We start from the raw sequence: 12,354 nt of genomic DNA on the forward strand, positions 1-12,354 counted from the left end.
ATAAATGAAATGATGTTGTAAAGTGATAATTTTCCTAAGTGGTCTGTATTACAACAATAATCAGCAATGTCATGTAACACTCTAAAAAGAAGTTGCTGTTGCATCACTAATCAAGATCTTGCATAGACTGTGACCCATTTACATATTATCTATAAAAACAAAACACTTGCTATATAGAAAAAGATTTTAATTCTTAATATAATAAAGTCTTTTCTTTTTTTTAATTAATGCATTAAAGATAACCCTATACGCCTTTCAGATCTCCAATACCGGATCCCACCCGGGAATTGGAAATGGGCCCTTCCCGGGTGGGATCCAGTATTGGAGCGTCTGCGCTGGCTTTCTGACCCAGCAATATGACGGGTCGGTTGCCATAGCGATGGGGGCAGAGGCAGGTGCCGAGGCGGCGCTGGGAGATGAGTCCCAGGTCGCATCAACCCGAGAAACCATTTACACTGCTGCTGACCCGGGAATAACCCTTATTATTACCCAGGTTGAATTACCGGGTCAGGTGACCCGGGAATTCTCATGGGGCCCTTTCACATCGCACACTGCCCCGTGTTGACCCAGCAATATGCCGGGTCGATACCGGGTTATTTTTGGGATGTGAAAGGGGTACTAGAGTACCCAATTAACGGAATACTTTATTTCTCTATTTGTGTGATAAACCATTGTACCTCCAAGTTCTGTACCTATAAGAATTGCCTCTAATCTTGCCTGAAATCTGGTGTAAGGTACCAGCAATGCCTAAGGGATTTTTTTTTTTAGGACGTGTTCTTCCAATACACATGACTTATGGCGGGCATACAGACCAACAGGCATTTTATCTGACACTGCAGATATCCGGGACATACACTTTGAGATCTCTCACAGTGTATTTGCCATGATATTGTCGCTCCACCCCAGAGGAGGAGACATTTCCCCTTTCCTCCCCATGTGACGGAACAGGGAAATGTCCGTCGGTCGGCACGGTAGGGCATACACTGCCCAATGCGGCCACCCGGGCACTTAGAAAACATCGCATTGGAGGGACATGCTAGACATTGTTTCTCTCCACAGCTAGGCTCGTATTACCGTATTGTATTACATTGTTTTTCTAAAGGTAGTTAGGCTTTACAAACAAAATGGGTGGGGCCGTGATTGAGAATCTCACTCAATGCATGTCGTGCAAGATGTATGCGCACCTGGAGCAGCCGTCCCAGTGTGCATACATCTGCGTGAGGTGTGTGCGAACGGTTGCTCTGGAAGCCCAGGTAACTGATCTAGAGCAAACCGTCACACGTCTGAGGGACATCCACAATCTCGAGCGAAGTTTAGATAGAACGGTGGAGGAGTTGAGGGAGTGGTCACTGGTAGATGAGAATGACCAGGTAGCCAGCTGGGTCACAGGAGGAAGAAAAAGAGGAGGAGGCACGACATCTCTGAACTACCAAACCCCAGCAAGTTCGCCCGATTGGACATAGATCTGGTGGATGGTAGTGAGGAAATGACGGTGCCGGAGGAGACTGTTCCCTCTAGCAACCAGAGGAGTGGTCCCTCTGGCACAGTTGGGATAAAAGATATTGAGGTACCTAGTTAGATTGTGGTAGTAGGGGATTCTATTATCAGGAAGACAGATAGGGCAATCTGCTACCGGGACCGTGATCGTCTGTTGTCTCCCGGGTGCTCGGGTGCGGCACATTGTGGATCGGGTAGATAGATTGTTTGGAGGGGCTGGGAACAACCTGGCGGTCTTGGTGCATGTTGGCACCAACGACAAAGTTAGTGGTAGGTGGGATGTCCTTAAGAAAGATTATAGAGACTTAGGCAAGAAACTTAAGGCAAGGACATCTAAGGTAATATTCCCCGAAATATTACCCGTGCCATGCGCTAGCCCAGGGAGGCAGAGGGAGATTAGGGAGGTAAATGTGTGGCTTAGGGACTGGTGTAGGAAAGAGGGGTTTGTGTTCCTGGAACACTGGGCGGACTTCTCAGTCAGGCGCCATCTGTTTTGTCGTGATGGATTGCACCTCAACGAGGAGGGGACAGCGGTGCTGGGGGGAAGGATGGTTAAAGGTTGGAGGAGATTTTAAACTAGCTGCCTGGGGGGAGGGTTTAGTTAGAAACTACTGGTCAAGCAGTGAGAACAATAAAGATGGTGGCAGTGAACCAAATGGGGGTGGAGAAGGGGGGAGGGAAAGAGCAGGCTTCACGGCTATTAATATGGGTACTAATAAGGGTATTACCAAATCACTGACTAGTGACGTTTATGGGTCACCGTTACTGCATGCAGAAAATGATGTCCCTAGCGCAGGGAGAAATACTTATCTTAATTGTATGTATGTAAACGCTAGAAGCCTAACCGGTAAAAAGGGGGAACTAGAAATCCTTGCCGCAAGCAAACAGTATGATATTATAGGCATTACTGAAACCTGGTGGGACGAATCTCATGAATGGTCAGTTAATATGGAGGGTTATACATTGTTCAGGAGAGACAGATCAAACAAACGGGGTGGAGGGGTTTGTCTTTACGTAAAGCCTTTTTTAAAACCCGATGTACGGGAGGATATTCATAAGGAAACTATGGGGGTAATTCCGAGTTGATCGCTCGCTAGCTGTTTTTAACAGCCGTGCGAACGCATAGTAGCCGCCCACAGGGGAGTGTATTTTAGCTGTGCAAGTGTGCAAACGCTTGTGCAGCTGAGCAGTACAAAACAGTTTGTGCAGTTTCTGAGTAGGTCTGAACTTACTCAGCCGCTGCGATCACTTCAGCTTGTCCGGTCCCGGAATTTACGTCAGACACCCGCATTGCAAACGCTTGGAGACACCTGCGTTTTTCCAACCACTCCCAGAAAACGGTCAGTTGACACCCATAAACGCCTTCTTCCTGTCAATCTTCTTGCGATCGGCTGTGCGAATGGATTCTTCGTTAAATCCATCGCACAGCAACGATCCGCTTTGTACCCATACGATGCGCCTGCGCATTACGGTGCATACGCATGCACAGTAGTGACCTGATCATTGCGCTGTGAAAAACGGCAGCGTGCCATCAGGCCGGAATGACCCCCTATAAACAATATTGAGACGTTATGGGTTGAAATTACATGGGGTGGAAAGAATAAGATAGTAGTGGGGCTATGCTACAAGCCTCCTGGCATTAATATATCTGACGAGGAAATGTTGCTGAAGCAAATTGATAAAGCAGCAGGAGCAGGCGGCATAATAGTGATGGGAGATTTTAACTATCCAGAGATAAATTGGACAAACGATTCATGCGATAACTACTTACTTCAACTAATCGAGGAACCAACTAGGCACAACGCAATCTTAGACCTGTTATTGACAAACAATGGGTACTTAATAACAAATATTATAGTAGGGGAGCCCATAGGAAACAGCCACCACAATATGGTCACATTCAGTATCAGTTTTCATAAGACGTTCTACATAGGTTCAACGAGGACTCTGAACTTCAGCAAAGCCAACTTTAACATGATGAGAGAAGCTTTAAGAGACACTGAATGGGAAATTTTGTTTCAAGGAAAAAACGCAACGGAAAAATGGGAGGTGTTAAAATTGCTGCTCGATTAGATTACTCGTAAATTTATTCCCATGGGCAGCAAACAAAGGACTAAAAACTCCAAACCAATGTGGCTAATAAAAATATTAAGGAATGAATGGGCAGAAAAAGGCGAGTATTCAGAAAATACAAATCAGACGGGAAGGTGGTGTCATTCCAGTACTATAAGGTTTGCAACAAATTATGCAAAAAAAGAAATAAGAACGGCTAAAGTAGAAACTGAAAAGCTAGTAGCAAAGGAAAGTAAATCAAACCCCAATTTTTTTTTTTAAATATATCAACAGCAAAAGATTAAAGAAGGAGTGCATAGGCCCCTTAAAGGACAAACTGGGAGGCTTAATTAAAAAATTATAACGACATAGCGGAACTTAAAAAAGTTTTTCTCATCTGTATTTACAATTGAGGTCCAGATGCATGAACTAACACCCAACCCCAATAAGAATAATGTCCCACTGCTTAGTGCTTATTTAAGTGAGGAAGAAGTCTGTGACCGATTGAAAAAAATTAAGATTAATAAGTCACCTGGTCCAGATGGTATTCATCCAAGGGTTCTCAAGGAGCTACACTCCGAATTAGCAAGACCTCTATTTTTTATCTTCAGTGATTCACTTACATCAGGCATGCGCGAGTTGATCGCTGGCTAGCTGCTTTTAGCAGCATTGCAAACGGTAGGCCGCTGCCCTCTGGGAGTGTATCTTAGCTTAGCAGAATTGCGAACGAAAGATTAGCAGAACTGCTCGAAAATCTTTTCCTGCAGTTTCTGAGTAGCTCCAGACCTACTCCTAGATTGCGATCACCTCAGTCCGTTTTGTTCCTGCTTTGACATCACAAACATGCCCTGCGTTCGGCCAGCCAATCCCCCGTTTCCCCAGCCACTCCTGCATTTTAGCCAGACACGCCTGCGTTTTTTAGTACACTCCCAGAAAACGGTCAGTTTCCGCCCAGAAACACCCACTTCCTGTCAATCACACACCGATCAGCAGAGCGACTGAAAAGTGTCGCTCGCCCCTGTGTAAAATTTCTTAGTTTTGTGTGAAATTACTTGGCCCGTGCGCCCTGTGGCCCATACGCATGCGCAGAATAGCCGTTTTTTAGCCTGATCGCTATGCTGCGAAAAACAGCAGCGAGCGATCAACTCGGAATGACCCCCATGGTTCCCAAAGTCTGGCGTATAGCGGAAGTAGTGCCAATCTTCAAAAAGGGAAGTAAAGCTGAACCGGGCAATTATAGACCAGTTAGTCTAACATCTATAGTGGGGAAAGTCCTAGAAAGCATTCTGAGGGATAGTGTACAGAAGATCCTTGAAGCCAAAAAGATTATTATTAGGAACCACCATGGATTTGTGAAGGATAGATCATGTCAAATAAACTTACTAGGTTTTTATGAAAGTTAGTGCGAACCTTGATCAGGGCCTTCGATACAGTGCCACACATGAGAATTATCTGTAAGTTACATGAACTAGGGCTAGGGAGCATAATATGCACTTGGGTTAGTAACTGGTTAGATAATAGGGAGCAGCGCGTTGTGGTAAATGGAACTTTTTCGAATTGGACTAAGTACTAAATGGTGTGCCAGAAGGGTCTGTTCTCAGACCGCTATTGTTCAGCATTTTCATTAACGATCTAGCAGAAGGTCTAGAGAGCTTGGTGTCAATTTTTGCAGACGATACCAAACTATGTAAGGTTATAAATTCAGAGGGAGACGCTGAGTCTCTCCAGAATGATTTATTTAAACTGGAATCATGGGCAGCAAAATGGAGAATGAGGTTTAACACAGACAAGTGTAAGGTAATGCACCTTGGTAGCAAGAACAAAAATAACATCTACATACTTAATGGGGTGATTTTAGGGGACTCCGTACTTGAAAAAGATTTAGGTGATCATATAGACAACAAACTTAGCAGCAGCACACAATGTAGGATAGCAGCAAACAAGGTACTAGCATGCATAAAGAGAGGTATTGATGCAAGGGATGAGAGTGTTATACTCCCATTATAAAAAGCTCTAGTGAGGCCCCATCTGGAATACTGCGCACAATTTTGGGCACCTTACTACAAAAGAGATATCATGGAACTAGAAAAGGTTCAGAGGCGGGCGACCAAACTAATTAAGGGGATGGAGATGCTGGAATACCAGGAAAGACTTGCAAGGCTTCACATGTTCACACTAGAAAAGAGGAGATTAAGAGGGGACATGATCAACATTTAGAAATATTTAAGGGGACAATACAAAGAGGTTTCGGGGGATCTGTCTTTAAGACCAGCACAGAAAACACGCGGACACCCACTTAGGTTAGAGGAGAGGAGATTCCGCACACAGAGTCTGAAAGGTTTTTTCACAGTAAGGGCAATACGAGTTTGGAATTCCCTGCCTGAGAAAGTAGTAATGGCAGACTCGGTCAATACTTTTAAGAATGGCCTAGATAAATTCCTTATGGATAAGGATATACAGGGTTATGGAGGCTAGATCACGTAAAATAGTTATAATAAAATGAGGAAATACAACACAATGGCCGACTTCATCAACAGATAAAATTACTCCTGAAATAATACAGAGTAGGAGAACTCAAATAGGTTGAATTCAACAGACGGATTGTCTTTTATCAACCTCACAAACTATGTAACTACTGTATGTAACAATCGGGCATGTTAGACCCATCGATACTTTCAGATTGGTAGGCCACATACAAGCTGTAACTGTCTGGCCGATTCGCTGATATCAGGCGGATCAGCCAGATAATTGTAGCGTATATGCCCAGCATAAGTCATTGCTTTTATAATCTTGAATTTAAGAGTTTATCTTCTATTCCTTGTCTGGTTAACATACATATTTGGGCTTGTAAACTGAAGCCTAAATTAGAGATTCTGTGCATTCCTAGTAAATATTTTTGCTGCAAATCAATACTTTCATCATACTTTGGCAGATCATTGCCATACAAAATGCATTTAAACATTATGGTGTTTATTCAGTTAGGGGTGAATTGCAAGTGATACCGGCAATGTGCCATTGCAGTTGTGTTGGAATGCCACAATGGCACCCTAAATCACCCTACATTAGGGGCTACTGTGCTGTACGCATATAAGAGTACCAAATCCTGGGCATCGCCACTAATTGTATAGCACCCTAAGATGGGAATATATTTATTATTAGTGCCTGCAATGCGGGAAAAATCATTGTTACTAAATTATTAGTTGTTCAATTTGTATATCTGCTTTCTTTATCCATTAGGGGCTGTGTCCATCAGAGTCAAACAGATTTTGCCTTCCTTACTGGGTACCTGGCAAATAAAATTGCAGGCCCTCTAGGAACAATGGATCCACATCAGTGTCTGAAGATCATGGTCAATTCATCATTAGACTTTCTCCACAAGCATTTGGGTGAGATTCTTAAGTTAATTGGTAATATATACTGGCATATCCATACTGGCCCCTCATTTCTCCATTCCTCTATAACAGTTATGAACATCTCTACAATATTTATACCTTAACTGTAACATTATCAATATTTCACCAGAAAACAAGAGCTTATAAATCTTGCAAACATCGGGGGCAGATGTACTAAGCCTTGGAGAGTAATAAAGTGGAGAGAGATAAACTACAAATTAATCAGCTCCCAACTGTCATGTTTCAAACAGCCTGTAACATGTCAATTAGTAGCTGATTGGCTGGTACTCTCCACTTTTCCAAGGATTAGCACATGTGTCCCATGCTCTGTCTTTCACTCCTTCTGCTTCTAGAAGCTAGTGTTATACAGTATTACCAAATCCAGGTCCAAACAGGGATGGATTTATGTGTGATGGCACCCCTAGGCACAACAGTAACTGCCGCCCTCCACCTGCCCACTTTTTTTATTATTATTATTATTATTATTATTATTTGGTTTTAAGCCCTCGTTTTATTATAGCCAATTTTAGAGAATAATACAAAAAAGCCACTATGACATTAGTTGTTTTTTGTTTTGTTTATTATTACGAATACATATTTTCTAAGTAGGACAGCTTACAGGGGCCGTATGTCCGCGTCCTACCCGTTTATACTCCATTCAAGATGGCATATGGTACAGTACAGTGGGTCACTGTACTTTTTGGCTGACGTTACCAACACAAGCATCCAAATGCCGCCCCCAAACAAGTGCCGCCCCTAGGCACGTGCCTCAAATTCGCTACTGCATGCAAGTCAGTCTGATTCTGAACAGTATGGAAATCCAGCAATTCTGTAACACATCATTTGTCTCCAATCACTTTCATTATACTTAAAATATTGCCTTTTCCCACTGTCTGGGAAATTTGCTGAGCTGGACTTTGTTTAATGTAAAATACACAAATTGGTACTGTGCATGCCCATAAAAAAAGTGTATGTTTATGTCCATATGCAGATTTCATCTTACAGTTGTGACTCCCTATAATTGGAGAGCCGAGATGCGGGGGGTGGGAGTTGGGTTGTGCTGTCTTTATTGCTCATCTTTCTATTACATGATTTTGAGGGTATATTATACAAATCCATTTTTGCTACTGTCATTGGTGAACGAGGAGGAAGATTGTTCTGATAGAAGTGTTTTTATTTAAATCATGACATATCTGTCACTATCAAATAGGGCACTCCCAGTTCCCCATACTGTACATTTAGAGCCAGATCAGTGCCGTTAGAGATGAGCGGGTTCGGTTTCTCTGAAACCGAACCCGCACGAACTTCATGTTTTTTTCACGGGTCCGAGCAGACTCGGATCCTCCCGCCTTGCTCGGTTAACCCGAGCGCGCCCGAACGTCATCATGACGCTGTCGGATTCTCGCGAGACTCGGATTCTATATAAGGAGCCGCGCGTCGCCGCCATTTTCACACGTGCATTGAGATTGATAGGGAGAGGACGTGGCTGGCGTCCTCTCCATTAGAAATTAGATTAGAAGAGAGAGAGAGATTGTGCAGAGTCAGACAGAGTTTACCACAGTGACCAGTGCAGTTGTTGTTAGTTAACTTTTATTTATTTTAATATAATATATCCGTTCTCTGCTATATCCGTTCTCTGCCTGAAAAAAAACGATACACAGCAGCAGCCAGTCACACAGTGTGACTCAGTCTGTGTGCACTCAGCTCAGCCCAGTGTGCTGCACATCAATGTATAAAAGGCAAAGCTTATAATAATTGTGGGGGAGACTGGGGAGCACTGCAGGTTGTTATAGCAGGAGCCCCCAGGAGTACATAATATTATATTAATTTAAAATTAAACAGTGCACACTTTTGCTGCAGGAGTGCCACTGCCAGTGTGACTAGTGGTGACCAGTGCCTGACCACCAGTATAGTAGTATATTGTTGTATGTATTGTATACTATCTCTTTATCAACCAGTCTATATTAGCAGCAGACACAGTACAGTGCGGTAGTTCACGGCTGTGGCTACCTCTGTGTCGGCAGTCGGAACTCGGCAGGCAGTCCGTCCATCCATAATTGTATTACAATATATACCACCTAACCGTGGTATTTTTTTTTCTTTCTTTATACCGTCGTCATAGTGTCATACTTGTTACGAGTATACTACTATCTCTTTATCAACCAGTGTACAGTGCGGTAGTTCACGGCTGTGGCTACCTCTGTGTCGGCAGTCGGCAGGCAGTCCGTCCATCCATAATTGTATTATTATTATAATATATACCACCTAACCGTGGTTTTTTTTTCATTCTTTATACCGTCATAGTGTCATACTAGTTGTTACGAGTATACTACTATCTCTTTATCAACCAGTGTACAGTGCGGTAGTTCACGGCTGTGGCTACCTCTGTGTCGGCAGTCGGCAGGCAGTCCGTCCATCCATAATTGTATTATTATTATAATATATACCACCTAACCGTGGTTTTTTTTTCATTCTTTATACCGTCGTCATAGTGTCATACTAGTTGTTACGAGTATACTACTATCTCTTTATCAACCAGTGTACAGTGCGGTAGTTCACGGCTGTGGCTACCTCTGTGTCGGCAGTCGGCAGGCAGTCCGTCCATCCATAATTGTATTATTATTATAATATATACCACCTAACCGTGGTATTTTTTTTTCTTTCTTTATACCGTCGTCATAGTGTCATACTAGTTGTTACGAGTATACTACTATCTCTTTATCAACCAGTGTACAGTGCGGTAGTTCACGGCTGTGGCTACCTCTGTGTCGGCAGGCAGTCCGTCCATCCATAATTGTATTATTATTATAATATATACCACCTAACCGTGGTTTTTTTTTCATTCTTTATACCGTCGTCATAGTGTCATACTAGTTGTTACGAGTATACTACTATCTCTTTATCAACCAGTGTACAGTGCGGTAGTTCACGGCTGTGGCTACCTCTGTGTCGGCAGTCGGCAGGCAGTCCGTCCATCCATAATTGTATTATTATTATAATATATACCACCTAACCGTGGTTTTTTTTTCATTCTTTATACCGTCGTCATAGTGTCATACTAGTTGTTACGAGTATACTACTATCTCTTTATCAACCAGTGTACAGTGCGGTAGTTCACGGCTGTGGCTACCTCTGTGTCGGCAGTCGGCAGGCAGTCCGTCCATCCATAATTGTATTATTATTATAATATATACCACCTAACCGTGGTTTTTTTTTCATTCTTTATACCGTCGTCATAGTGTCATACTAGTTGTTACGAGTATACTACTATCTCTTTATCAACCAGTGTACAGTGCGGTAGTTCACGGCTGTGGCTACCTCTGTGTCGGAACTCGGCAGGCAGTCCGTCCATCCATAATTGTATTATATACCACCTAACCGTGGTTTTTTTATACCACCTAACCGTGGCAGTCCGTCCATAATTGTATACTAGTATCCAATCCATCCATCTCCATTGTTTACCTGAGGTGCCTTTTAGTTCTGCCTATAAAATATGGAGAACAAAAAAGTTGAGGTTCCAAAATTAGGGAAAGATCAAGATCCACTTCCACCTCGTGCTGAAGCTGCTGCCACTAGTCATGGCCGAGACGATGAAATGCCAGCAACGTCGTCTGCCAAGGCCGATGCCCAATGTCATAGTACAGAGCATGTCAAATCCAAAACACCAAATATCAGAAAAAAAAGGTCTCCAAAACCTAAAATAAAATTGTCGGAGGAGAAGCGTAAACTTGCCAATATGCCATTTACCACACGGAGTGGCAAGGAACGGCTGAGGCCCTGGCCTATGTTCATGGCTAGTGGTTCAGCTTCACATGAGGATGGAAGCACTCAGCCTCTCGCTAGAAAAATGAAAAGACTCAAGCTGGCAAAAGCAGCACAGCAAAGAACTGTGCATTCTTCGAAATCCCAAATCCGAATTCCGAGCCCACCCGCTGGCGGTGATGCAGGGCAGTCTGGAGCGACTGCTGATGCTGACATCTGGTCCGGACTGAAGGACCTGACAACCATTACGGACATGTCGTCTACTGTCACTGCATATGATTCTCTCACCATTGATAGAATGGTGGAGGATTATATGAGTGACCGCATCCAAGTAGGCACGTCACACAGTCCGTACTTATACTGGCAGGAAAAAGAGGCAATTTGGAGGCCCTTGCACAAACTGGCTTTATTCTACCTAAGTTGCCCTCCCACAAGTGTGTACTCCGAAAGAGTGTTTAGTGCCGCCGCTCACCTTGTCAGCAATCGGCGTACGAGGTTACATCCAGAAAATGTGGAGAAGATGATGTTCATTAAAATGAATTATAATCAATTCCTCCGCGGAGACATTGACCAGCAGCAATTGCCTCCACAAAGTACACAGGGAGCTGACATGGTGGATTCCAGTGGGGACGAATTGATAATCTGTGAGGAGGGGGATGTACACGGTGATATATCGGAGGATGATGATGAGGTGGACATCTTGCCTCTGTAGAGCCAGTTTGTGCAAGGAGAGATTAATTGCTTCTTTTTTGGTGGGGGTCCAAACCAACCCGTCATTTCAGTCACAGTCGTGTGGCAGACCCTGTCACTGAAATGATGGGTTGGTTAAAGTGTGCATGTCCTGTTTTGTTTATACAACATAAGGGTGGGTGGGAAGGGCCCAAGGACAATTCCATCTTGCACCTCTTTTTTCTTTTATTTTTCTTTGCGTCATGTGCTGTTTGGGGAGGGTTTTTTGGAAGGGACATCCTGCGTGACACTGCAGTGCCACTCCTAGATGGGCCCGGTGTTTGTGTCGGCCACTAGGGTCGCTTATCTTTCTCACACAGTCAGCTACCTCATTGCGCCTCTTTTTTTCTTTGCGTCATGTGCTGTTTGGGGAGGGTTTTTTGGAAGGGACATCCTGCGTGACACTGCAGTGCCACTCCTAGATGGGCCCGGTGTTTGTGTCGGCCACTAGGGTCGCTTATCTTTCTCACACAGTCAGCTACCTCATTGCGCCTCTTTTTTTCTTTGCGTCATGTGCTGTTTGGGGAGGGTTTTTTGGAAGGGACATCCTGCGTGACACTGCAGTGCCACTCCTAGATGGGCCAGGTGTTTGTGTCGGCCACTAGGGTCGCTAATCTTACTCACACAGCTACCTCATTGCGCCTCTTTTTTTCTTTGCGTCATGTGCTGTTTGGGGAGGGTTTTTTGGAAGGGACATCCTGCGTGACACTGCAGTGCCACTCCTAGATGGGCCCGGTGTTTGTGTCGGCCACTAGGGTCGCTTATCTTTCTCACACAGTCAGCTACCTCATTGCGCCTCTTTTTTTCTTTGCGTCATGTGCTGTTTGGGGAGGGTTTTTTGGAAGGGACATCCTGCGTGACACTGCAGTGCCACTCCTAGATGGGCCCGGTGTTTGTGTCGGCCACTAGGGTCGCTAATCTT

At 44.0% G+C, this 12,354-nt stretch overlaps 1 protein-coding gene across 1 annotated transcript in view; it reads left to right on the top strand.

The window, feature by feature from the left end:
• LOC135039826 (platelet-activating factor acetylhydrolase 2, cytoplasmic-like) overlaps window positions 1-12,354 on the top strand; it is a 142,342-nt gene that overhangs the window by 115,166 nt on the left and 14,822 nt on the right. Inside the window, exon 9 of the mRNA XM_063954761.1 lies at window positions 6,787-6,935. Within this exon, the coding sequence (XP_063810831.1) occupies window positions 6,787-6,935 (149 nt within the window). The remainder of the gene's footprint in view (window positions 1-6,786; window positions 6,936-12,354) is intronic.

The sequence above is a fragment of the Pseudophryne corroboree genome, chromosome 2 (assembly GCF_028390025.1).
Source record: "Pseudophryne corroboree isolate aPseCor3 chromosome 2, aPseCor3.hap2, whole genome shotgun sequence".
NCBI lineage: Eukaryota > Metazoa > Chordata > Amphibia > Anura > Myobatrachidae > Pseudophryne > Pseudophryne corroboree.